This window comes from Arvicanthis niloticus, chromosome 6 (genome assembly GCF_011762505.2).
Source record: "Arvicanthis niloticus isolate mArvNil1 chromosome 6, mArvNil1.pat.X, whole genome shotgun sequence".
In the NCBI taxonomy this organism is placed as follows: domain Eukaryota; kingdom Metazoa; phylum Chordata; class Mammalia; order Rodentia; family Muridae; genus Arvicanthis; species Arvicanthis niloticus.
Genome location: NC_047663.1, coordinates 28,029,835 through 28,053,714, shown reverse-complemented (window position 1 = coordinate 28,053,714; position 23,880 = coordinate 28,029,835). Strand labels below are relative to the sequence as shown.

Genomic DNA, 23,880 nt, shown 5'->3' with positions numbered 1-23,880 from the left:
CTTGCATGGCTCCCACTGCCTGAAGAGAAGGTCTAGTTTGCTAAAAGGAGGCTGTGTCTGAAACTCACTCCCCGTGACTCCAAACCACCCAGGTAATTTTCATGACTTTCCCTGATGCCCTCCCCCACTTGATTATCCATTGATCCTAGGTGAATCTTGCTTGATTTCCCCACATATCCTAAGTCCAACAGACACCCCGCTTGCCTTGTGTTACCTGGGTCAGGCCACTGATTAACTGAGGCAGCATGTTGAGGGGGATCTTTATGATGTTGAACAAAGACAGGGACACAAAGGCCTTCTCGGCATCCAGCACATTGTTCTCATCCACCCACATGTACACTCCGAGGGTGATCAGGGTCACCTGGTTAAGATGGGAATGAGTGTCCTGTTGGAGTTCCCCTCGGAACCCCAAGACCTGGGATGGCCTACCAACTGCCAGATGTCCCCCATTCCAGTGGAGAGCCTCACCAGAAACGGGGTGCAGACCCAGATGAAGGTGGAGATAGCCTGCAGGTAAGCACCCTTCCGCAGCAGCTGGAGTTCACTCTGCCTGATACCTTCTACCTGCTCCAAGAAGCTGGGCTCCCAAGCATACAGCTTCAGCACTTTGATGCCATTCAGGATCTCGTTCATCAGCTTGATGCGGGAGTCCTTGAACTTCATTTGCTGTACCTGTGAGGAGAGGAACAGTGGTTCACCCTTTCCCCTCCCCACACCTCCTACCCACTGGGCTCACACCTCCTGTACCATACCATCTATTTTAGCTATTACATGTTTCCCAACATGCCTCCCCACCCCACCTCAAATGCCCAACCCCCCATCCCTGCACAGCCTGTGTGCCCTGACACAGAAGGGCAGCTCCATGTTCAATGACACCACCACTAACCTTACCAGGCAGCATTCTTTGCCCTTGACTTTCATTCCCCGTCCCTACCTATTCACACAATGCCTCCAGTCAGACTATGATCCTCCCATGGGCAGGGATTGTTTTTCTAATTCGCACAAATCCTAATCTAAGGCCTAACATAACCACAGTGATTTATCAACTCAGCTCTTGTTTGCTCAGTGGCTATGGGCCAAGCCATGTGCCAGATGCAGGATATCACGAGGAGCAATTCAGAGGAGACCCTGGCCATCATACAGTTGACAGTCTTATGGCAGAGACAGGCAGATCTCTGTAAGCTTAAGGCTAGCCTGGTCAACAGAGTGAGTGCCAGGACTATAAGTAGAAACCCCATCTCAAAACAAACTGGGCTCACACTTCCTATACCATCTCATCTATTGTAGCTATTGCATGTTGCTCAACAAATATTTACCAGAATAGATACTCAATTGGAAATCATTGTGTGTGATCCAAACAGAAGGAACAGAATGCAGGTAGGGGATAAACAGATGAGGGCAGGGGAATGACCTTGCGGCAATCAAGGCGGTTCTCTGAAGGACGTGATGCTTATGCTGAGGGATAAAGGAAGGGGAGGAGTTAAAGAGGCAAGGAAAGTGAGAAATATACTGGGAAGAGAGAATAGTCTATGTAGTGACCCAGATGTACACACATCTAGAATGTGGTCATCCCATGAGGATTAGAAATGGAGACATGTAAGGACCAAGGGAGCCCAGAGGGTGATCATGGTGGTTTGAAGGATAATAGTCCCCTCTCTTCATAGAGAATGAATGGTTAGTCACCAGAGAGTAGCACTATTTGAAAGGATTAGAAGGATTAGGAGGCATAGCCTTGTTGGAGGAAGTATGTCCCTTGGGGTGGGCTTTGAGGTTTCAAAAGCCCATACCAAGCCCAGGATCTCTCTCTCTCCCCCTCTGGATGAGGATATAGCCCTCAACTACTTTTCTAACACCATGTCTGCCAAGCCTACTGCCATGCTTTCTACCATGATGATAATGGACTACATCAAGCCCCTAGTTAAATGCTTTCTTTTCTAAGAGTTGACTTGGTCATGGTGTCTCTTCCCAGCAACAGGACAATGACTAAGACAGCCGTCTCAGGTCATTTGTCATTTGTCATCTATTCTTGTGTGTAGAGAGAGCTGCTGAAGCTCCAGTAATCATTTGCAGGTGGGTAATTTATTGTCAGATTAACTCTTGTCACCATAAAGTGAGAACACATTTGAGTCCCTGCTCTATGCTCTACCTGTCTCTGGACTGCCTCAATTACTCTGGGCCTTGGTCTCACAGCTGTGAAATCGGATTGTCACTACAAACTATAAAGATTGAGGAGGTAATGTTTGTACAAGGGGCTGTGGCTGTCCACATTCAGTAGAGGGAGTGGAGAAGCCGGGAGATAGGGAGATAGAAGGTAAACACTGGTTCTTGGCTCCGTCACCCACAGCTGGTATTCCCATCTAAAGCAGGTGCCTTTAACCTCACCTACCTGGTAGGTCTTCATCTTCATGGACACAGCTCCATTGAGTGGTATCAGCAAGACTATCACAGCCACTCCAGCCAGGACTGATGGACCCAGGATCTGAGGAGGCACAGACAAGTGGAGGGTCAGGTAAGACAGCGCTCAGCAGAGACTGGCTGATGTGAAGTATGATGGGTAGGAGACAAAAGACATCAGTCAGGTAAGGAGACAGAAAGCCGCAGCCACATCAATAGAAGCAGCCACCTATCAGATGATGATCACAGATGGTCAGTGGGACCCATGGAGAGAGATTTCCAAACTGGTTGTGCTGGCATAGGTCTGGGATTCTATTACTTAGATTGTTTGAGGTCTGCCTGGGCTACACAGTGATTTTGAGATCAGCCCAAGCAACTTAGCGAGACACAACCCCCCATCTTGAAATAAAAATTCAAAGGGCAGAGGTGTTAGTAGCAAAATGTGTGTCTCCATGTACCCCCTGCCCCTGGCTTTTGAGGACTAAATCTCAGCCTAGAATAGGAAGAGTGAGTGACCAAGTTCTCCTACCTAGGGATGGTCTTATGGGCATGACACAGTTCATCTAGAAGCATAGATAGATGTGGTCAGGGGAAGGGGCAGAACTCAAGATTCAGGACTTACCTGCCAAAGGAAGTATATTGCCAGAATGACCTGCAAAGGTGCAGACCACAGCAGGTTGATGAAGGGGTAGACATCCATGAAGCGCTGGGCATCCACTGACATGAGGTTGACCATTTCTCCCACAGTGGACTTACGTTTGACTGAGTTGGTGATGACCAGAGCCTGTAGATGAAGAGTTGGGGGGATGGACCAAGCTCAGGAGCTTCTCCCAAGCAGCCCAGAAATGACCTCTCCCAGTATGTGTCCCACTCTGGCTGACCTTCCTGTAGACGACACCTATGATAGCAGTCCGTAGCCTCAAGGCCATCACAAAGATGCAGTGGTAATATTGGTGTAAGATCAACGTCTGCATGGTGGAGCTCACGAACATCAGCCCGGCCAGCAAGAAACCCCACCAGGTGGGGGCCGTGGGGTCAGAAATAAATCTGATGAGTATGCTGCGGGGGGAGGGGGGGAACAGGTATGAGGCTGGTTTGCTCTTCTCAGCCTGTCTCTCATGCAATAGCTCTTATCATCAGCCTTGCCTGCTTGTCTTCACCTCCTTGAGTGACATGGCAGGCAGAAGAGGCACACTGTCACTGGCTAGATCTTCTTACTCATTCTCCAGGGCTGCTTGAGTTTCTAGAACCCACCACAGGGCCACAGGAACTTTTCATTGCACAAATCCTTCCAACACGTGACCCCCTCAGTGCTATCTGCTGTCTTTGCTGGGGCTCTTGTCCACCTCTCCTATGGCTGCCTTCATCTTTCTCCTCCTACTTCCTGGCTTGCCCCCACTCCTAACAGCTGCCCCTATCTTTCCACTTAACTGCCCATTGAGAATTCCCTGCTGTTCCCAAAATCTCCCAAGCTTCTTCAAGCTCATCCTTCACTCCCGTCTTGTAAAAGGAGTTGTTCTTCTGATTTTTCAAGTCCTATCTTGTCTCCCTGAGCCCAGGATCCAATCTTCCTGTAGGGGAAGATCCAACAAGAAGACTGGATTCCCATTGTTGCACGACATTCAATATCGTCACCTCTTCGGTGCCTTCACCTAGGTACACGAGCAAGACTCATCAAGTTATAGCACAGGCTTCCTCTTGTCCTCATGGAGCTTTCCAACCACCATCAGAATCAAGCCTGCCGTTCTCCTGGGGACTAATTTGTGTCTTGACCCTCTGGCACCTACAAATGTGACCGCATGTGGACATGGAATCTTTGTAGCTATTATTGGTTAAGATGAGGTAATGGGGAAGTAATTCAAGTACTGTTGTCTTTATCAGAAGAGAAGGAAATTTGCACATGGACAGACACACACTCACACAGACACACACATACAGGCACACAGATACACACACAGAGGAGGTGTGTGGTGAAGGCATAGATCTGATTAATGAATTAATGAATTTTCATGTTAGGAACACCAGGGACTGATGACAACCACTAAAGCTAAAAGACACGATCAGGAAAGACTCTCTCAGTCAGAGTCTTTGGCAAAAACCAAGTCTGCATCAGAACATGGAAACAAATGTCTGGATCCCAGCACTGAGAAGACAGAAGGAAGCAGGACTGTCAGTCAAGGCTAGCCTGGGCGCCAGAGCAAGACTCAGTTTCAAAACAAACAAAAATACTGATCCAGGTGTGTTGGTGCATACTTTCAATCCCAGCACTCAGGAGGCAGAGGCGGGAAGACTGCGTGTGTGTTTGAGGCCAGCTTGGTCTGACAGAGAGTTCCAGACCAGTGAGATCATGTCAAACCAAACCAAAGCAACCAACCAATTAATCAATCAATCAAACAAACAAAATCCATCACCAATCCAGTCTACACATCTTGATTTTGAACAGTAGGGCAGACATGAAGGAATAATTTCTATGATTTCAGGTTGCCCACATGATGAAAACTTGTTAGTAAACCGTAAAGGGCATTTTGAGACTTTGGTTACATTGCAGACACGCTCTGCTGCTCTGAGGCCTTCCCCCTCTGTCCCAGGTCCCAGGCTTTACAAAGCTGCTAACCAACTTATTGCTGCCTTCCCAGGATAAAGTTAGCTGGTTAATTTTCTGGAAGCCACTCTTTCCTCCAGAAGCACTCTCTTGGGTTCAACTTGTGTCCCCAGCTCTGGACCTTTAATCTAATCAGTGCTATCTGTTAGGACTGCTAAGGCTCTGCTGAGGTCCTCAGGCCTGTCTTCTCACAGACTGTCTAGGAGAGCTGAGCCCCCAGACACCCGGACCTCCTCCAGGGACTCCTGAAAGGCATCTCCTCTCAGAGGGCCCACCTAGCTAGCACTTAGCCCTGTGCCTGCCCCTTTTCTCCCTCTGAACTCATCAATCAGGGAAAGGTTCATAGTCCCTCAGAGGCATAAGCTGCCCTTGACAGAGTAGCTCCCGAATCCTTGCTTGCCCTACTCCTGGCTTGTGCAATCCTCTGACTGGCTAGCCTAGCCTAGCCTTGCCACTTTGCCCCACCTATGCTGCAGGGCCAGCCTTTGAAATGTAAACAAGGTGCCTCCTCCTGGCTTTCCCTTTCCACATCTTTACCTCACCCTTGGGTAGCTTTCTCAAGCAGTCCCAAGCTGCAGCTCGGGAGTCATGCTGTCTCAGCCCTAGGTGACTCAGCTGGTTGCACTTCCCCTCCTTCCTCATTCACTCAGTTCTTCAGAGATAACCTCTTGAGCCGGGCACAGGTTCTCAGACGTGGCAGGCTGACTTCCTGGCCTTCCCGGCATTCCTGTGACTCACTGTATTCTTCCTGAATTACCTTTGGTTTCTCCCACAAGACCCTAAGACTCTAATTTATCCTCACGTCTAGTGGAGGCTGCTCGAGGCGCTCTGTGAACGTTTGTATTGATGGATATGTACAAAGCAGGAGGGAACGGATGCAGGGCTTAGAGCTGGGTCTCACCCTGTCATCCGAGTGCTCCCTCCAGTCCAAACCTCTCCCGTGACAGATAGCAGAGGCTGCCAGAAGTGGAAAGAGTTCTGTAGTTGGACTTCAGAGCCCTGAACTCACATTTGCCTTGTCTTACCAGCTGTGTGCTTCACCTGAGTGTGTGTCTGCTTTCGAATTTGTAAAAAGAGGAAATATGGGTACTTCCCTAGGGGACTCCTGAACAAGGTTAAGGGGGGCACTTATTACTGACAAACACATAAAATGGGAATGGGAAATTGAGATACAGAGGCAATGCCCCTGGCCAAGAGAGCAGACAAAGCCAGAGAGCAGACAAAGCCTCTTCAGTTCCTAGTCTAGGGCAGTCACCCATCCCTCCTCCCTCAAGAGAGGGCTGCAGCAAGAGGGAGTGTGGTCAGACCTGAGCAGCTGTGGGTTGATGAAGGAGAGCAGGTCCTGGATCAGATTGAAGCAGACACCCATGAGCAAGCTGGAGGTGAAGGTTCTCACCAAAGCCATCAGAAAGGAAGGCTTCTTAGACTTGGGTCGGTGTTTCAGTAGGACCTCATCCTCACCTGGGATCTTTGGCTCAACTGCTGTAGTCTGGGGCCTGTTTGGGAATAATGGGTAGGAATGGTACCTGGCTCCAGGAGACCAAGGGCCAATCTAGGATGGGTAGGTAGGAGGGGGATGGAGAGGAGGAGGCAGCAGAGGTGGGAGTGGGGGAGGGGCTGGGACAGCAGTGGCAGCTTTTCTTGGCTTTCAGAACTGGAAGGGAGACAGACAACATCATCCCCCAGATGACAGTCTCCAGGTGCTTACTGAAGAGAGAACTAAGTACCTAGCTCTGTGGTCTCTTCCTGCCTCCCAGAGCTGATTTTAGTAGGGATACTGAGACAGGGGAGGTCAGGGTAGCATGTAGACATGGTATCAGGGAACAGAGACAGGGTAGAGCTGGCAGCTGGGGGGTCTATTGGCCTCTCCAGAGGCCCCAAGGTAGGGAAGCTACAACACTGGTATCTAAGCCCTGTCCCTTTTCTACTAACGGCTGGCATTCCAGTGGCCCTGGGATGACCAAGCATTGACTTCTAAACTCCAGGCTGTGGGCGAGAGGGAAAAGGGCTTGGTTGTGGGTCCTGGATGGGAGGCTGCCAGCTCAAAGGCTCTCATTCTGGCCTGCCTCCAGGCAAGAGAGACAGAATTGAGAGGGCTGGTCCTGCCCTCCCACGGAAAACCTCTGCAATTTCATATTCAGATCAGGCACAGTAGAACAGAGATCTGATTAGGCCTCAGGGCCAGCTGGGTGTGGAGTATTGCTCTGTCAGGAGACCTTGGCTGTGTCATTAAACCTCTAAGCTTCATTGCCCCCTCTCTGGGTCAAGGAACAAATAGAATATTTGTTGGGCTGCTGAGAAAGTGAATGAGGCACTCTATACGCTAGAGCTGTGCCTACTATACATTGAGTGGGACACAAGTATCAGTATCCCCTGGTCCTTAGGCAACCCAGGGAGGACAGGTCCCCACCCAGGCTTTGCTCCCACCTGCAGCATCCTAAGGCTGCTGAGACATCCCCTACTTTGCTGTTCTTCCCACTCCTGCCTGTGCATCCGAGTCTTTGAGCAATACTACAGGTGCCTGGGGACTGAGAAGTTGGGTAAGGACCTGAAGGCACAGGGAGAACTCACCCTGATGCTTGGTTCTGCTGTTTTTGCCATGCTTCCAGCAGCCGTTGAACTATCTTATGAGAGCAGTCCTCCTCAGACAGAGACCAGAGGTCACGGTCCTCCAGGGGACGTCGGTAGCCAAGGATGGCAAGCCTGGAGGAGGGAGGCGGAATCCCCACACAGGGTCAGAAGCCCAGAGCAGGGGCTGATAGTTCTAGGGCCTCAGGTTAGGTGAGGTCCTCCTTAACTGCAGGACTAAAGTCATTCCCATGGCAAGAAGGGTCCCTCTTGATTTGTACCTCTCTCTGCTTCTCTCTTATATATCCCCAGATGCTCTATTTGTCTAAGGGTCCCTGGCAATAAAACCCACACTGACTAGGCCTGGGTGTGCATAAGGCAGGAGGGATTCAGGCCAGCCTCAGGTGTATGTGGTTAATGAGTTGTCACCCAGGTCACAGACACAATTATCCTGCTCAAGCCACTCTGAGGAGCAGCCAAGGAGATGACAAGCTTGAAGCTTATCCCAAATGAAAAAGCTTAGAGCTAATTATGGTCTCCTTCCAGCCTTCTGCATCTGTCCCTGTGGCCTGCCAGATGCAAGGATGGCCTGTAGCCTGGGACCAAGACTGGGTCAGGCTCAGCCTCTGGACTCAACTCTTAGCCCAAACAGTCACTTTTGCTCACCCTGACCTTCCCACCTAGTTACTGGGGTGGTAGTATGGGGGAAGGGACAAGTCAGGCCAATTCCTGGGGTTCCAGGACTTCCTATCCCACTCCTCAGGTCTAAGCTAGAGCAAGAGCCAACTCACTTTGTGAACCACCAGAAAGACAAGCGGGAGAAGAAGCCAGCGGTGGTCTCTGGGCAAGGATTCTAGGAGAGAGAAGGAAACAAGGAGATGGAAGTGTCCCACACATCTTAACACCTAGAGGCAGGGGGCCCACTGTTCCTTCGTGTGCTCAGCCTGTTCACAAGCTGTGGTGGTGGCAGTCCCTGCTTTGGGTGAGACTGGAGGAATGGGGCTGCTGGTACCATTTGGGCTGAGACACAAACTGCTGAAGCCCCTGCACCCTACTGAGGCAAACTTACAGTGTCAAGATTCTCCGGGGAGAACAGAGGCGGCTTCTCTTTGAAGCAGGACAGGATGAAGGCACAGAGCACCAGGGCGAAGTAGACATAGAAAGTGGTGAATCGGAATGGATCCGAGATTTTACCCTGGAGGAGAGTGGAGAGGGACCTCAGAAGCTTTTGGGAAGGCTGGCATGCAGCTCAGCACCCTGGGGAATCAGGCTCACCTGGAGCACCCCGAGGAGGCCCAGTGGTTGAGAGAAAGTGTGTGGTGCTGGGGGCAGTGACATGGAGAGGACTTGCCTTGGACTAGGCATTGTGCTGACATGAAATTCAGCAGCTGGCTCCTTGCCTGTGTCCTCCCCAGAGAGGGAGATGGGGGGCCATCATCTCTGTGTTCCATCCCACCCACCAAAGAGCAAGGCCAGACTGAAGCAGGCGGGAAGAAACAGGACGAATGAGTGGGTCTTCACACACATCTGCACATGTGTTCATGACAGACACTGGTGCCCACACCAGGTGGATGGCCCTGCCTTCCCTCAGTTATTGAACTTGGGGGTGGCAGTTACAGAATTGTCTTCCCCTTCCCCCACCCCAGCACCCCCAGGAGCATCTAACCCCATGGTTGGATCTTTGACCTATTTCTATTCGCATTGCTCAGATCTCCCGCTTCCTGCCACCAGGCAGAGATGTAGCAGGTAGAGGAACAGCATAAAAGATGCTGAACAGAGGAAACCCTGAAACCGGAATTGAGAAAGCCTGGAATCAGCAGTAACCTTGAGTTTGAAGCCATGCCCCTGAACAGGGCTAGACTGGAAAGGGCTGGACTTCTTACCTCGGCCATAACTGAGAGGATCTTGGAACGGAAGGGGATGATGGCACAGATCACGCACAGGAGCCAGAATACGATGAGTACTCCTGAAGACTGCACCCCCCGAAGCCGCTCATACTGGATTAGCAATGTGGCCAGCAGCTATGCAGGAAGGGTAGGGAACACTTGGCTAAAGCACACACATCTAAGCCTGCTCTAACCTCTTCTTGTGTGCCCAGATGTTTTTGGAGTCATTTCACCCTCTGACAACTGTCATGTGTCCACCCTCTTCTTCAGAGCCCATGGTCATAGGACACCCCACAGCCCGCCAGAGACCCCACCCCACAACATCCTGGTGCCCACACTAACCATGGTGATCCCCACCACCAAGGGTGTGACAAAGAAGACAGGAGCAGGGGATGAGCCGTGGATCAGGCCATGGAAGGAGTAGAACAGGTCCACCCATGAGACACACCACAGCAGAACACCGAGGGCCTGTGGAGAGTGTACAGGTTGGAGTCTCCATTTTAATGGCAGTACTAGTCCCTGCTGGGGAGAGATCTTTTTTCATGTAGCCAGTGTAAGCTACCAGACCTGTCTGGGCCCACTCAGAAGTTTTTAGGGAGATGGTAAATTCTGTTGTTGAACATTCTACAACTTTCAATACAGGGAAGGCCTGTAGACCCAGTTGATAGGCTTCTATAACTCAGAACTATGGGGCAGGGACAGGCTAGAAACACTGATTTAGCTGCCAGTTGGGGCAAGGAGTTCATTAGAAGCAGAATCCTTTAGATCACCCCACTCAGAGGACAACCCCGGGCCACTGACCGTCTTGAGCCTGGATAAGCATGAGAGGACTATGTAGCCAAGATGATGGTGCCTCAGGTAGAACAGGTAGAAGGGCAAGGCAGCCCACAGATAGATGCAGGGCACCCAGGCCAACAAGGAGTTCTGGAAACAGGGTGTGAGGTCCGGAGTGTTGGTATATATAGACAGGTTGGAGTCCTGGGGGCAGAAACACAACAGTTTGGCATTGTGATAAGCTTGTGCAGGCATAGCTAGCCTTCAGGGAGATGGCTGGACTAGGCAGCCACTCCATCCACCCAGGGTGATGTGGGCATGGGGTGGAGGATAGGTGAGGGCAAGAGAGTGAGCATGCCTGTGAATAGGTGAGCAGGGATAGCCTGGGGTGAACTCTTAGGGAGCCTGAGGCTGCCTCATTTCCTTATATTGTCTCTAACTGAGGGGTAATTCAAGTGCAGTATAAAAACTGCACCCATGTAAAGTGTACAGTTTAATGAGTTTGACAGTTGCATAACCCTCAAAGCCATTGCCACAATAAAGACATGGTATTTCCATTATCTCACAAGGTCACTTACGGCTCTTTGAATTTCACCCTTCCAAGGCCAGCCATGCTCTCCAATATTCCCAATCTTTGTTTCCCATTTTTCCCCAAAATCAAAACAAAGCAAAACCTCTTTCTCTCTAGACCTCTCCCAGGCAGGGAGAGAGCTTCCTGGGTCCTTAGGTGCTTTAAGATGGGGTGGCTAAGACTAGGTGGATGGTTTTGTTGTATACGCATAGGGACCTGAGTTCGGATCCCCAGAACCCAAGTTTGTTTAGTTTCTTCTCTTTTTAAATCAACCCGGCATGCTGGTCCACACGTGTAACCTCAGTACTGGGGTGGCAGGCATGAAGGTGGGGGGGACAAGGGCTGAGAAGGGGGAGACAGGTGGTTCCCTAGGCTCTTTGGCCAGCCAGTCTGCTGGAATCGATGATGCTTAAGTTTACTGAGAGATTCTGTCTCAAAAGATAAAGGTGGAGGATCAGCAAGATGGCTCAGCAAAGGCATGAGCCACCCATCCAGACTGACAAACTGAGTTCCATTCCCAGATCTACATGGGAAGGGGAGAACCAACTTCCTTCCTGCAAGCTGTCCTCTGACCTCCACAAAATGCACTGTGACACTTGCACATACCCCTCAAAATAAATTAAAACAATAAATGTACATAGCGATCAACCCTGGATCTCCGAATGCACACACAATAACGTGTATAATATAATGTATGTGCAATATACATTATATAAATATATGTGTGTGTATATTTCTCCATCTCATTTCAAAGCCAGGACAGTGCCAGCCACCCCTACAGAGACCCTCTACCTCCTCCTCTCTTCTTCTTCCTCTTCTTTCTTTTATCTTTCTCCTTCTACACATGTAAAAGTGTGTGTACATGCAAATGCCCATGTTCATGTGTGTGAAGGTCTACATGTATGTACATACATACGAGCCAGAAGACAATCTAATGTCATTCCTCAAAACAGTTCCTAAGATAATATCCACCTTTTTTGAGATAGGATCTCCTAGTGGCCTAAAGCTCACCAAGTAAGCCTTTCTTCACTTCTCAGCCTTAGCATATATATATATATATATATATAGGTGTCTGTGTGTATGTATACATATATATATATGTATACATGTATACATACACACATATACACATATATACACACATATATACATATATATATACATACACACACATATATATATGTGTATATATATATATACACACACACACACACACATATTATAGAAAAAAAGATGGAGTGGCCATCTTCTGCCTCTACCTACCTTATAGAGTGATGTGAGATTCATAGGTGTTGGGAATTGGTTCTAATACTTTGTCTTAATTCAGTTCTCAAAATCATATGGCAATCTACATGTTCAGACTCGGAGGGTCCCTGGTTTTTGATTAATCAATAAAAAGCCAATGGTCAAGGAGGGAACACTTGTCTAAACAATGGCCAATGGCTGGGCAGGTTAAAAGAGGAAGGATTTTTAGGCTTCCCAGGCAAGAAACGAGGGAGAAGAGGCAGAATTGCCATGACGCAGAAGCAGAGAGATTTAAGAGCTACAGAAGAGAAGTCATTCAGCAATGTAGGTGCAAAGGGAAAGTGGCCCCATGGGAGGGCTCCCCAGAAGGAAACAAGACAACAAAGATAAAATAAGAGATTTAGCAAGTGTTAACTCAGGAATACTATGGGGGAGTGTGTGCTAGCCATGGGGAACGTTTGGAAGCTCACAGCCATGAGCTAGTCAAGGCATATCAAAATATAAAGGTTGTGTGCGTGTGTGTGCGTGTGTGTGTTTGTGTGTGTGTGTGTGTGTGTGTGTGTTTCATTTGTAAATCTAGAGCCACGCATGCACCCACCCAGGGCCCTGGTGTATTAACATTTTTCCACTACACATAGGAGCAAAGGTATTAGCAGGGCACTGCAGTTTACAAAGTGAAGGGTAAGCAACTGTCCCTGTTCACCTAGGAAGTGCCCTGAGTAGGTACTGCAGGCCACTCGGGGTGGTTGGTCACCCTGGTGTTACAGCTCTTCCTTGGACTGCACCTATACTTCCATACCTTTTGAGGCTGGATGAGGTAATAAATCCATGCACTAACGCTTTGCGTTCAGATTGCTTCCTCCAAGGTAGCTAATGTACTCATCGCTCCTTCTCACAAAGTAGTGGATGTCATTTACAAAAGGCCCCCCAAATACAAACAAACAATGAGAAACCCGCCTCCATCCCATCCACCTAGAGACAACTGTTGCCTGAGGAAATTCCGCCCACCTTCTAACTACCATTTCATTTTTATCCGAGTTAAACATGCATATAAAATCTGCTTTTCCGGGAGCAGATTAGTTTTCTGTTACTGGAATTGGAAGATTCTCGCAAATGTGTGTGGCTCCAGGGGCTTGGCTGCTTCAGTACTCTCAAATGAGACAAGAAAGCGCTAAGGAGTGCCCTAGGGTTTTGGGGTGGAGATTGATGGGTCTGGGGAAGCTCAGTTGTTTTTTGTTTTTCTTTTTTAAACCAGGTACTCTGGCCTCCGCTTAAAATGGCAGGGCTGGAAGGTGAAGAAAGGCTTACTTGGTGAGCTTTAGGCCACTAAGAGACCCTATTCCAAGAAAGATGGAAGGTATCTAAGGCATGGCACCTTTGGAACGGTACCTCTTGAATGATATTGTAGGTTGTCTTCTGGCTTGCATGCATACATACATGCATGTGGACCTGCACACACACATGTAAAAGAAGAAAAGGAGGAAGAGAAGGGAAAGGGGAGAAGAACAGGGGACAAGGAAGAGAAGGAGGAGGAGGAAGAAAAAGAGGAGGAAGGGGAGGGTCTCTATAGGGATGGCTGGCACTGGCCTGTTTTTGAAAGGAGATGGAGAAGCAACCTGGGTATCTAAGTTTCCCTTACATCCTCTCCTCCAGCCCATCCCCTCCCCCATCCGCCTGCAACCACCCAGTCCCTGAACTTTCTCAGACTCTGCAGGGAAAATGGCTTCAGCCATTCTCATGCTTCAGTATTCTCACCTCTTGGAAATGGCTCTTTCCTGGTCTCCTCAATTCCTGGAAAGCACTTTTTACTGGCGTTTTTTTCTCTTTGTTCTGGCGAACTTTATGTGCACAACCTCGGCCCTTGGGTCATTGGGCATCATTGTTTACAGACTGCACTGAGGAGCCTCAAAACCAAGTCACTAGCTCCAGTCTCCTAGGCCAGTGGTTCTCAACCTTCCTAATACTGCGACCCTTCAATACAGTTCCTCATGCCGTGGTGACCCCCCAACTATAAAATTATTTTTGTTGCTACTTTATAACTTCAGTTTTGCTACTCTTATGAATCGTAATGTAAATATCTGACATGCAGGGTCTAGTGAAAGGATCATTTGAGACATTGCAACTCACAGGCTGAGAACTCACTGTCCTAGGGCCTATGTGGCCTCTTCCCCATTGACTCTCACATGACATCCTCATCTGTCCTCAGCTACCTCATAGTCAACACCTTTTAAGATAAACTTATTTTCTGAAAGGAACAGCAAACCCCACTGGTGCTTCCTGTCTCTGTCAAAGCCACCACCACGCTTCTACTTCCCCAAAAAGCACCTCAACTGGACCCTTGCTGGGAGGAGAAAGTGAATAGGCAGGTATCTATCTGACTCTGGCTTTCACCTCTTTTAAGCCCTGTGAGCTGAGGGCCTCGGCTTCTTCACGGTTGAAGCTGGAATGATAATACCTCCAAGTTGGCCACTCCCACCTGGTCCTCCCACTTACCCACCAGCCACCACACCAGCCACTCCCACCTGGTCCCGCCCACTTACCCACCAGCCACTCCCACCTTGTCCCCTCCCACTTACCCACCAGCCACTCCCACCTGGTCCCTCCCACTTACCCACCAGCCACTCCCACATGGTCCCTCCCACTTTCCACCCTCCCCCCCAACCCCCCACCCCAACCAACACACCAGCTCTGCCTCTCAGAGCCTGCCAAGGGCCTCTGCTCTCTTTTCTTTTGGCACCTCAAGGATGTGGATGCTGCTGGCCCTCCTCTTTCTTCACAGCCATGTTTCATGGTCTCTTAGCTGGCCCCTTCTCTTGATGTGAGAGTGCCCAGGCTCAGTCCTTTCTCTTCTCTACCTGGGCTCACCCACTGCTGATCTCTTTGGTCTCATAGTTCCAGGTCATGTAGATATCAATGACTTTTGGGCCCATCTCTCTAGCCCATTGTTCCTTAATTGCCAATGCTATAATCGGTTCTTAACTAGATACCTCCATTCTACACTGTAGCCTGTCCCATGTCCCATCCCTCTGACCTGACTTCTAGTGCCGTTTCTCCTGCCTCATGGCAGCCACTGACCTTTTTGCTGTTCCTGAGCACATGCTAAGAGATTCCTGCCTCAGCGTCTTGGCACATACCATCCTCTTTTTTCCAGAGTGTTCTTCCTTACATGCTTAAGTCTTTCCTTTTCAACGAGGCCTGTCATGACTCCCCCTGCTTAACACTAGCCCTCACCAGACTCCAAACACACACACACACACACACACACACACACACACACGCATGCACGCACGCACGCACGCACGCACGCACGCATGAAAGCATTAACAAAGAAGAGAGTATGATACATTCCTTCTAAACCTTCAGTGGCTGTCTCCCCATTACCTGGAAGACAAAGTTAAAGTGTCTTCCTATAGCATGTAAAACCTCAGCTGGCCTTGACTGATCTAAGGAACTTTCTAGGAGCCTGGGTTCTCTATCTGTGTTTCTAGGGAAGGCTATTACACCCAGCTTCCTTTTCTGTAGCCTGTCTTTCCCATAATCAGCTCTAGGTAGCCCTTTGCCTCCAATGCCCTGGGCACTGCTGCTTTTTCCTGAAATACAGCTTTGTCCCCTGTCACGAGCCAGCGAAGCTGCAGTGGCTCCTGCTGTTTATAGAGCCCAACCCACCCTGTGGGCAGGTCCTGCAGGATTCTCCTCCCACCTTCTTCCCTCCTAGTCCCTTCACTCTCTCCACTTTGAGTCTCCTCTGAGGTTCCCACTTGGGCACCTTGGCTGTGCCTGGTCTCTCTTTGTTTCAACTCTGCAAATCCCAGCACCTCCGCTGAGCAGTGCCGGGCAGGCTTGGGAGCAGCCTCTTTCTTCCCTGAGCATCTAGAATCATCGCTTGTTGTGAGTGACACTTCTTAGAGCCGCTTTCCTGCCTTGGAGGATGTTTTGGAGAAAGTCCAGTGCTGCAGACACAGCAGCCTGGCCAGGACATTCAGCTTAGAGGCTCCTCCCTCAAGCCGTGTGTGTTCATGTTGGGGAACTGTGGCACATGCATGTCACATCCAAATCCCTATACAGGACGTAGCTGGTACCCATTTATCCTTTATATTTCCCTTCCTCCCTCTCTCCTGTCCTTCTTTCCTTTCTCCCTTATTAGGAAATCAACCCCAGGGGCTTGCACATGCCAGGCAGATGCTCTACCACTGAGCTATAGTTCAAGATACAGGATTCTTTTGAGACAAGATTTTGCTATGTAGTTCAGGGTGGCCTCAAACTCATGATCCTCCTGGTTTCAGCCTCCCATGAGCTGGGATCACACACATGTAACACCAAGTCTGGCCCATTTCACGTCTTCACTCAGACTATATATGCCAAAACCCCACACACTTCGCTGAGCTTCTGCCTTGTCAATCACGAGCCAGATCTAACACTCGTCTTCCTGAACAGGGAGATGACTGAAGAGGAAGGGAAGGCAGACTGTCTAGCCTGGGCTTTGTCTTTTCCTCTCCACCTCTCCCACCCACCACTTTCTTGAATTATTTTCCTTTTGAGGTAGGGTCTCTAATAACCCAGGCTGGCTTTACATTCCTGATCATTCTGTCTCCACCTCCCAAATACTGGGATTATGAGTGTGTACCACCATTCCTGCCAAAAACTATTTTAAAAACATTTTTTTTAAAAAATTCAAGTGTGACATAATTATAGAAAAACACACATATCCCTGAAATAGAAACCTCCACAATCCCCCACCCCTACACACCTGTATTTATCTGTATAAACAGCATTCACATCAAGAGATAAAGCACCAGTGGCAGGGGATGCCCTGGGCCCTCCTCACCACTGTCCACCACAGAGACCCCACCCTAATCTCTCATGCGATAGATTTTCACTCAATGGGCGATCCAAGCCCGGATTGGAGCTTGCCATAAATGAAACTGTACAGTATCTGTCTGGGTTTTTCAGTCAACAAAGTGTGGCGGTATACTATTCTGGAGGGGTCCACCTTTAATTCTGTGTGTTCCATGATGTGAACTTTCCACTGAGAACACATCCCATCTGTCTCCAGGTAGCTCCTCACTGAGACAAGCAGATCTCTGGATCACATATTTTATACTAAGCCTCTAGGTATTTAAGCTGTGACTTTTGTCTTTGATTCTGGTCCTAGGGATTGAGCCGAGCATGCTAAACCAAGGACCCTGACTCCAAGTCAAGTTATGAGTTTTTGAAAGATACTTATTGGGGACTAGGGAGATGGCTTAGTTGTTACAGCACTTGCCACATAGGTATGAGGACCAGAGCTCAAATTCTAGAATCCAGGTAAATCGAGGCATAGAAGCCACATCTGTAATCTTGGTGCTTCTATGGCCAGATGGGAGGTGGAAGCAGAGAATCCCCCAAAACATGTGAGCCAGCTAAGCCTGACATATACTGCTGCAAACAAAAGACATTGTCTCTAACAAGATGGAAGATGAAGGCCGGGCAGTGGTGGTGCACGCCTTTAGTCCCAGCACTTGGGAGGCAGAGACAGGCGGATTTCTGAGTTCAAGGCCAGCCTGGTTTACAGAGTGAGTTCTAGTTATACAGAGAAATCCTGTCTCACAAACAAACAAGCAAACAAACAAACAAATAAAAGATGGGAGATGAAGACCAACACACCAGGTTGTCCTCATATCTCCACATATGCTCCATGGTATACACACACACACACACACACACACACACACACACACACACACACAATCTCCATAGCTACAAGAAAGCAAGAAAGCAAATGTTCTCCCTGCTACAGTTGTAACATACAGATATGAAAATGAGGACCTTCTTTCAGTTCAGTATATACAAAGCTTTCAAGACTGCGTATTGAGGGTTGGGGAGATGGCTCAGCAGGTAACAGCACATGCTACCAAGCCTGACAACCTAAGTTCAATTCCCAAACATACACATGGTGGGAAAAGGGAACCAAGTCCTCTGACTTCCACACAGGTACCATGGCCTGTACACACACACACACACACACACAAGAAAAGAGAAAAGAGAAAAGAGAAAAGAGAAGAGAAGAGAAGAGAAGAGAAGAAAAGAAAGAAAAATGTCCTATATGTCCTATATGTCCTATATGTTGAGTGAGTCTTCCCCATTTCGGTGGCAAAGGATCTGGAGCCTGGGATCTCACCCAGGCAAGGCAAGCACTCTATCTACCACTGGGCTATATCTTCATCTTTGATTTATTGTTTATCTTGAGGCTCGCTAAGTTGGCCTTGAATTTTGGGCCATCCTGCCCCTACTGTTTCAGTACCTGGATTACACCACACTGATGTTCTGACTTTGCTAAATCATGTGTAGCTTCAGAGACCAGCTAGGTGAGAGGAACAAGGTGACACAAAGCTTTTCCAGCATGGTGTTGCTGTCCTCATAAAGCTAAGATCCAGGGGGCTAACTCAAAACAAACTCCTGAGATATAAAATAGAGGTGTTGTTGGGTTCAGTTTATAGAGGAAAAGTGACCACCACCAGCTTTGGCCACAGCTTCAGGGACAGTTGACACTTCGAAGCCAGGACAAAAACCTGGCTTTGGAGATGCCATGTGATTTTTTTCCAATCCATTTTCACTGGGCACATGTATCAGAAACACTTTCCCCCTGAGCCTTGCAGACGTTTAGTGGGGTACCCCAGGCCCTCCTCTTGTTCTCTCTTGATGTTGTATCCCCCTCCATTCAACTCCCAGCACAGGGCTAGGTGCCCTGGAGCAGACCAGAAGCTGTTACACAAGTGATAAAGGAGCATGGGGTGAGAGAACCTACGTACATGTCCATAGTAGCTAGGACCCATCACTGACTTTAAGGCCACCAGAGGAACCAACCTTGTGTTGTCAATATAGTATAGCTCTATCAGTTTGTCTCTTGATCTGAGGCCAAGTTCTTGTGTAAGGCAGGCTAGCCTTGCACTCACTATGTAGCCCAGGCTGGCTTTGAACTCTTCATCCTGATACCTTCACCTCCCAAGTGTCATCCTTACAGGTATATACCACTAATCTCAGTTCTGCCACTTTTGAGTCATGAAGTGGTGGCTGGTTCCTGCAACCCTCTGAACTTTGGATGCAAATAATGGCAGACCCACAGCCACCTTACCTGAAGGGGTAATGAATGGGAAAATGCCTAGCTGTTACCTGGTCACACGTCGGAAAGTGAGTGATAGGACATCGAGCTGTTGGGGACGTGTTTTGTAATGTAAACACTGACGTTGTAGACACAACCAAGTAACCTTGGGGATTGAGGGTTGGATGGTTGCTCTGAGCTCATGAAGGTCCTATCTGGGTGACTATCCTTGTGGGAGATGTGCTCTGATTGGATATAATCTCCTTGGAGACAGCAGGTACCTGTTCATTCCTGCATCCCAAATTATCCCCCAGAGCTATCGCTAGACCATCTATGGGACATATCAAACACCACAGGTCTGGAACTGGGGTACCTCTTCTTCTGCCGCCTGCCTACCTTGGTGACTGGCAATGGCTTCCTCCCTCCCTCCATCCCTCCTGATCTCTCCTCTACTCACTTCCTGAATACTATCCATCAGTAAACCCTGTCCACTCTGTCCAAAAAAGATCAGGTGGCAATTCAGGTGTAGTACGATATATAACCTACACTACCCTAGCTCCGTAACAACCCTCTCCTAGGCTACAGAACAAGATCCTGTCTCAAACAAAAACAGCCCCTCTCACGCACACACGAAGGTTAAGCAGAACTCTGTGGTGATGCTATATTTGATCAACCTTATTCACAGACAGGGAACCTCATCTGCTTCCCCTGATCTCTCTTGAATCCAGCCTCTTCTTTACTCCCTGCTCTCCCAACTGGATTATTTCCAGGGCCCTCCCTCTGGTTTTCTGCTTTTGGCTCAGCCACTTGTCCCTACATTCTCTCTCCTAGAACAGCGAGAAGAACCTATTGGAAGCTGAGCCAAACCACACGCCCATTGCACCGCTCTGCCTTTCCAGCGTTAAGGAAAGAGCAGGAAATGCTACACAACCCTCACCATTGGCAGCTTCCTGACCTGTGTGATCTTCCAGCCTCAGGCTGCCTTAGGACCCTGGCCTGGGACCTCGTCACCTTCAGCTGTTCCTTCTTCTCTCTGAACCCCCGTTGCCCGGATGCAGGTTTAGCTCGGATTATATTGTCTCATCAACGCTCATCTTGACTTCCTAATTAGAACTGTGACCCACCCAGGCCTTGTCCTAACCCTGCAGCCGTCCCTTACCCATTTTATTTTCTCCACAGCCCTTACAGCCTTCTCTCATTTGACATAAATGAGTTGTGTTTCAGTTATGGCTTTTCTAATTTCTCCTACTACAGTAGGTGTTCCCCGAGGACGGGTTTGCTAAAGGACGGCTTTTGTTGACCTCGGTGCTCCTCGCTGCCTAGAGTTTGCAGCCTGCCCACCTCAGCCAAATGAGGTGGTCCCTCTCTCAAGGAAATGCACCCAGGCAGACCTTCCAGAGCTCAGCTTCACTTTCCTACCTGCCTGCCCATTGCTTCTGGGCACTTAGCCCAGAAGGCACATACTCTCTATACACTGACTGAACAAAACACACGAGTGAATGAACTAATGTGCTCTCCTAGGCCCCAGCTTCTGTGGCTGAACACCAAGACAACATCATGCTGTTTCTCTGGCACTAAGGCACCATCCTGACAACCAAAGCAGCCTCAAGCCTAAGGTACTAAAGTATAAATGACAGAGAGGGCAGAATCAGTTGTGGTCATTTCCTGGATTCCCTCAGGCAGGGTGGAGGGTGGTTCCTTAAGATTCCTCTTCCTTTCCTGGTCTGAAGAGCACCAGCTGGGAGTCAGCCCAGGCCCACAGCCCCGCCTGCCGCCATCCACTTGGTTTCCACAGCAACAGAAGCTTCCTTAATACCTCGATTAAACAGCTGGATGGAGCTGATAAGGCGGAAGGTCCGGCACCCAGAATGGACCACAGGGCAGATGCCCCTTAATGGGCACCGAGGCTGAGATCCCTGTAGACTCAAACCAGTGGCAGGGGGAGGGGTGTGAGGACTTCAGTGTTCTCTGTCCCACTTCTGCCAGCAATCTCCCAGGCCTCAGGCTGCTGACAAGCTCTGTCTAAAGAAGATTCATTACTTCCTCAATCCCGTATGGTGGGGGGCTTGGGGAGGGGCATCTGTGCTAGACAGCTCCTGAGGTTACTGTGAAGGGACCGATTGGCAAGATCACGTATGTCAGCTGAAACTGGAGGGAAGGGAAGCAGGCACCTTCTGATTCCCCTCCACCCACGATGAGCTACTAAGACAATAACAGGAAGCCCTAGAGGCCACAGAGGGTTATTCTGGGCCAGCCTATAGCTTGAAGGTCGAACACAACTCTCACTCTTGTAAAAAACCTGGCATCCCAGAAGGACTTCGGTCATTGAGTGCTGCTGTGTGCCAGGGCTTCCGGGACCCACGGTTAACGTGGGACTTGAGCTCCAGCAATGTAATCCCAGTCCTAGGCCCCGCCCTTGGGTTCGATTCTGCCTCCCTAGTGTCCTGTCAGCGCCACTGTGACATCCACTAGCATCAGCCCGGCACTCAAATCACCAGAAATCCTTGACCCACGCTGCCCGCTCTTCCTCTTGCCGTTCCTTCGTTCCTTCGTTCATGCACCTGAGGCGTAGGGATTGCCAATATCAGGCAATGGACCAGCTGAGTTCTGAGAGCAAACTGGATTAGAAACTGGAATGTCTGGTTTGGAAGAGAAATTTAATCTAGGCTTGAGACCCCATTCCCACCCACACCCTGTCCCACACCACAGCTCCCTGCAACAACTGCAGAAAAAAAAAATAGTTCCAGGTGGGCAGGAGGAGAGCACAGCAGGGTGTCCTGACCCCAAGGTAACCTATGCGGGGGAGTGAGAGGGGGCAAAGGCGCAGACTCTCAGCTTTTGCCTCCAAATTAGGCCGTTTGTACTCCAGAGCCCTTTGGTTTGCTACTGTTTTAAGATTTGTTTTCATACTTTTTTTTTTCCCCCAGACAAGTTTTTTTTTCTGTGTAGCTCTGGCCATTCTGGAACTCACTCTGTAGACCAGGCTGGCCTCAGAGATTGGCCTACCTCTGCTTCCCAGGTGCTGGTATTAAAGGCATGTGCCACTATCGCCTGGCCTTATTGCTGTAATTTTTAATTATGTAGAGGCGTGTCTGAGCATCCATCTGTGCATGAGACTGCAGGTGCCCAAGAAGGCCGGAAGTTGGATTCCCTAGGGCTGGAGTTACAGGTGGTCATGAAGCACCTGGTGTGGGTTCTGGAAATTGAATTCCAGTCCTTTGGAAGAAGGATTTGTAATCACTGGGGCATCTCTCTGGCCCCTGTTTGGTTTGTTAGGTGGGTTTTACATAGACCAGGTTGACCTCAAAGTAAATATGTACCTGAGAAAGACCTTGAATTCCTGATCCTCCTGCCTCCGAAAGCCAAGTGCCAGGATTTATAGGTGCGGTGTTTGTAATCAAACACCAGTTTTATGCATGCATTCCTCCAACTGAGGTGCATCTTTGGCTCTTGGTTTTGAAACAAGATCTTACTATCTATGGCCAAGGATAGCCTCAGATCACGGCAATTTTTCTGCTTCAACTTTCTGAACACTGGGATTACAGGTGTGGCTACAAAACCATTTGGTGGAGTAGGGTTCGGATGGAAGCCAGTTGGTTTCGCAAAGCTTCCTCTCCCGGATTACATCCCTGGCTCACTTCCTTTCCTAAGTTTCTCCCTTTAGCTCAGGCCCAGGGAACAGGAGGAGACAGTCCAGGACCACAAGGGACCAAATCTCCCACCCAGAAGCCAAGAACTCAGAGACCAAAGTGAATAAGCCTGAGGTTTGATATCTCCAGCTTTAATGAAAAAGGATTTTCATTAGGGAAAGGTCCCTAAGAAGATTAGGTCCCTGGAAGGAGATGGTATCTAGCAGGCTTACAAGTGGGCATCTTCAACCCATCTGTCCACTCAGCAGCCATTCTGATCCCAGCTTCCTTGTATGCTTCCTTATTGTCTTCATGTGGGAACCCAAATACATTGTAACTTGAACCTTGTTCCATTACTTGTGCCTCTTGATGGTTGCCTATTGTGTTGGGTAACAATTCAAGCATAAGCCTTGGAATCTATAATACCTACAGCCTTAAGGTTTAGAGCACCTTGGGCTGGAGAGATGGCTCAGAGGTTAAGAACATTGACTATTCTTCTAGAAGTCCTGAGTTCAATTCCCAGCAACCACATGGTGGCTCACAACCATCTGTAATGGGATTCGATGCTCTCTTCTGGTGTGTCTAAAGACAGCGACAGTGTACTCACACACATAAAGTAAATAAAACTTTAAAAAAAAAAAAAAAAAAAAAGGTTTAGAGTACCTTATTTAGGCCCTGGACCACAAGCTCATCCTCCCAGAGTCATCACCAGGCAGCTGCAGCCCTGCTTTCTGAGGTCCTTGAATCAAGATTATTTATGCAAACAGACTAAACGTTTTGAGAACAAACAGTCCAGGCCTCTCTATGCGTTCCCTTCACCCCAGTGAGGTCTGTGTAACCTGGCTCAAAACAAACAGTGATCCGCTGGGGCATGGGGCATCAAATCAAAACAGAGATAAACCCTAACCTCCTCTGCCCTTGGTCTCTTGTGTCTGAACTCTCTCTCCATTTTTTTTTTTTAATGTGTTTTCTTGTTTTGTTTTTGCTTTTTCCCAGACAGGGTTTCTCTGTGTAACTCTGGCTGTCCTGGAACTCTCTGTAGATCAGGCTGGCCTTGAACTCACAGAGATCCATCTGCCTCTGCCTCCAGAGTGCTAGGATTAAAGGTGTGTGCTATCACCTCCAGGCTTTGT

General features: G+C 49.0%; 1 protein-coding gene across 1 annotated transcript in view; it reads right to left on the bottom strand.

Moving 5' to 3' along the window:
• The window catches only part of Abcc3 (ATP binding cassette subfamily C member 3), a 50,831-nt gene that overhangs the window by 23,528 nt on the left and 3,423 nt on the right, over window positions 1-23,880 (bottom strand). Inside the window, exons 2-13 of the mRNA XM_034505317.2 lie at window positions 10,252-10,428; window positions 9,793-9,918; window positions 9,448-9,585; window positions 8,634-8,759; window positions 8,356-8,417; window positions 7,568-7,699; window positions 6,304-6,492; window positions 3,276-3,453; window positions 3,017-3,178; window positions 2,387-2,479; window positions 469-672; window positions 215-361 (exon numbers count right to left, since the gene is read on the bottom strand). Of these exons, the coding sequence (XP_034361208.1) occupies window positions 215-361; window positions 469-672; window positions 2,387-2,479; window positions 3,017-3,178; window positions 3,276-3,453; window positions 6,304-6,492; window positions 7,568-7,699; window positions 8,356-8,417; window positions 8,634-8,759; window positions 9,448-9,585; window positions 9,793-9,918; window positions 10,252-10,428 (1,734 nt within the window). The remainder of the gene's footprint in view (window positions 1-214; window positions 362-468; window positions 673-2,386; window positions 2,480-3,016; window positions 3,179-3,275; window positions 3,454-6,303; window positions 6,493-7,567; window positions 7,700-8,355; window positions 8,418-8,633; window positions 8,760-9,447; window positions 9,586-9,792; window positions 9,919-10,251; window positions 10,429-23,880) is intronic.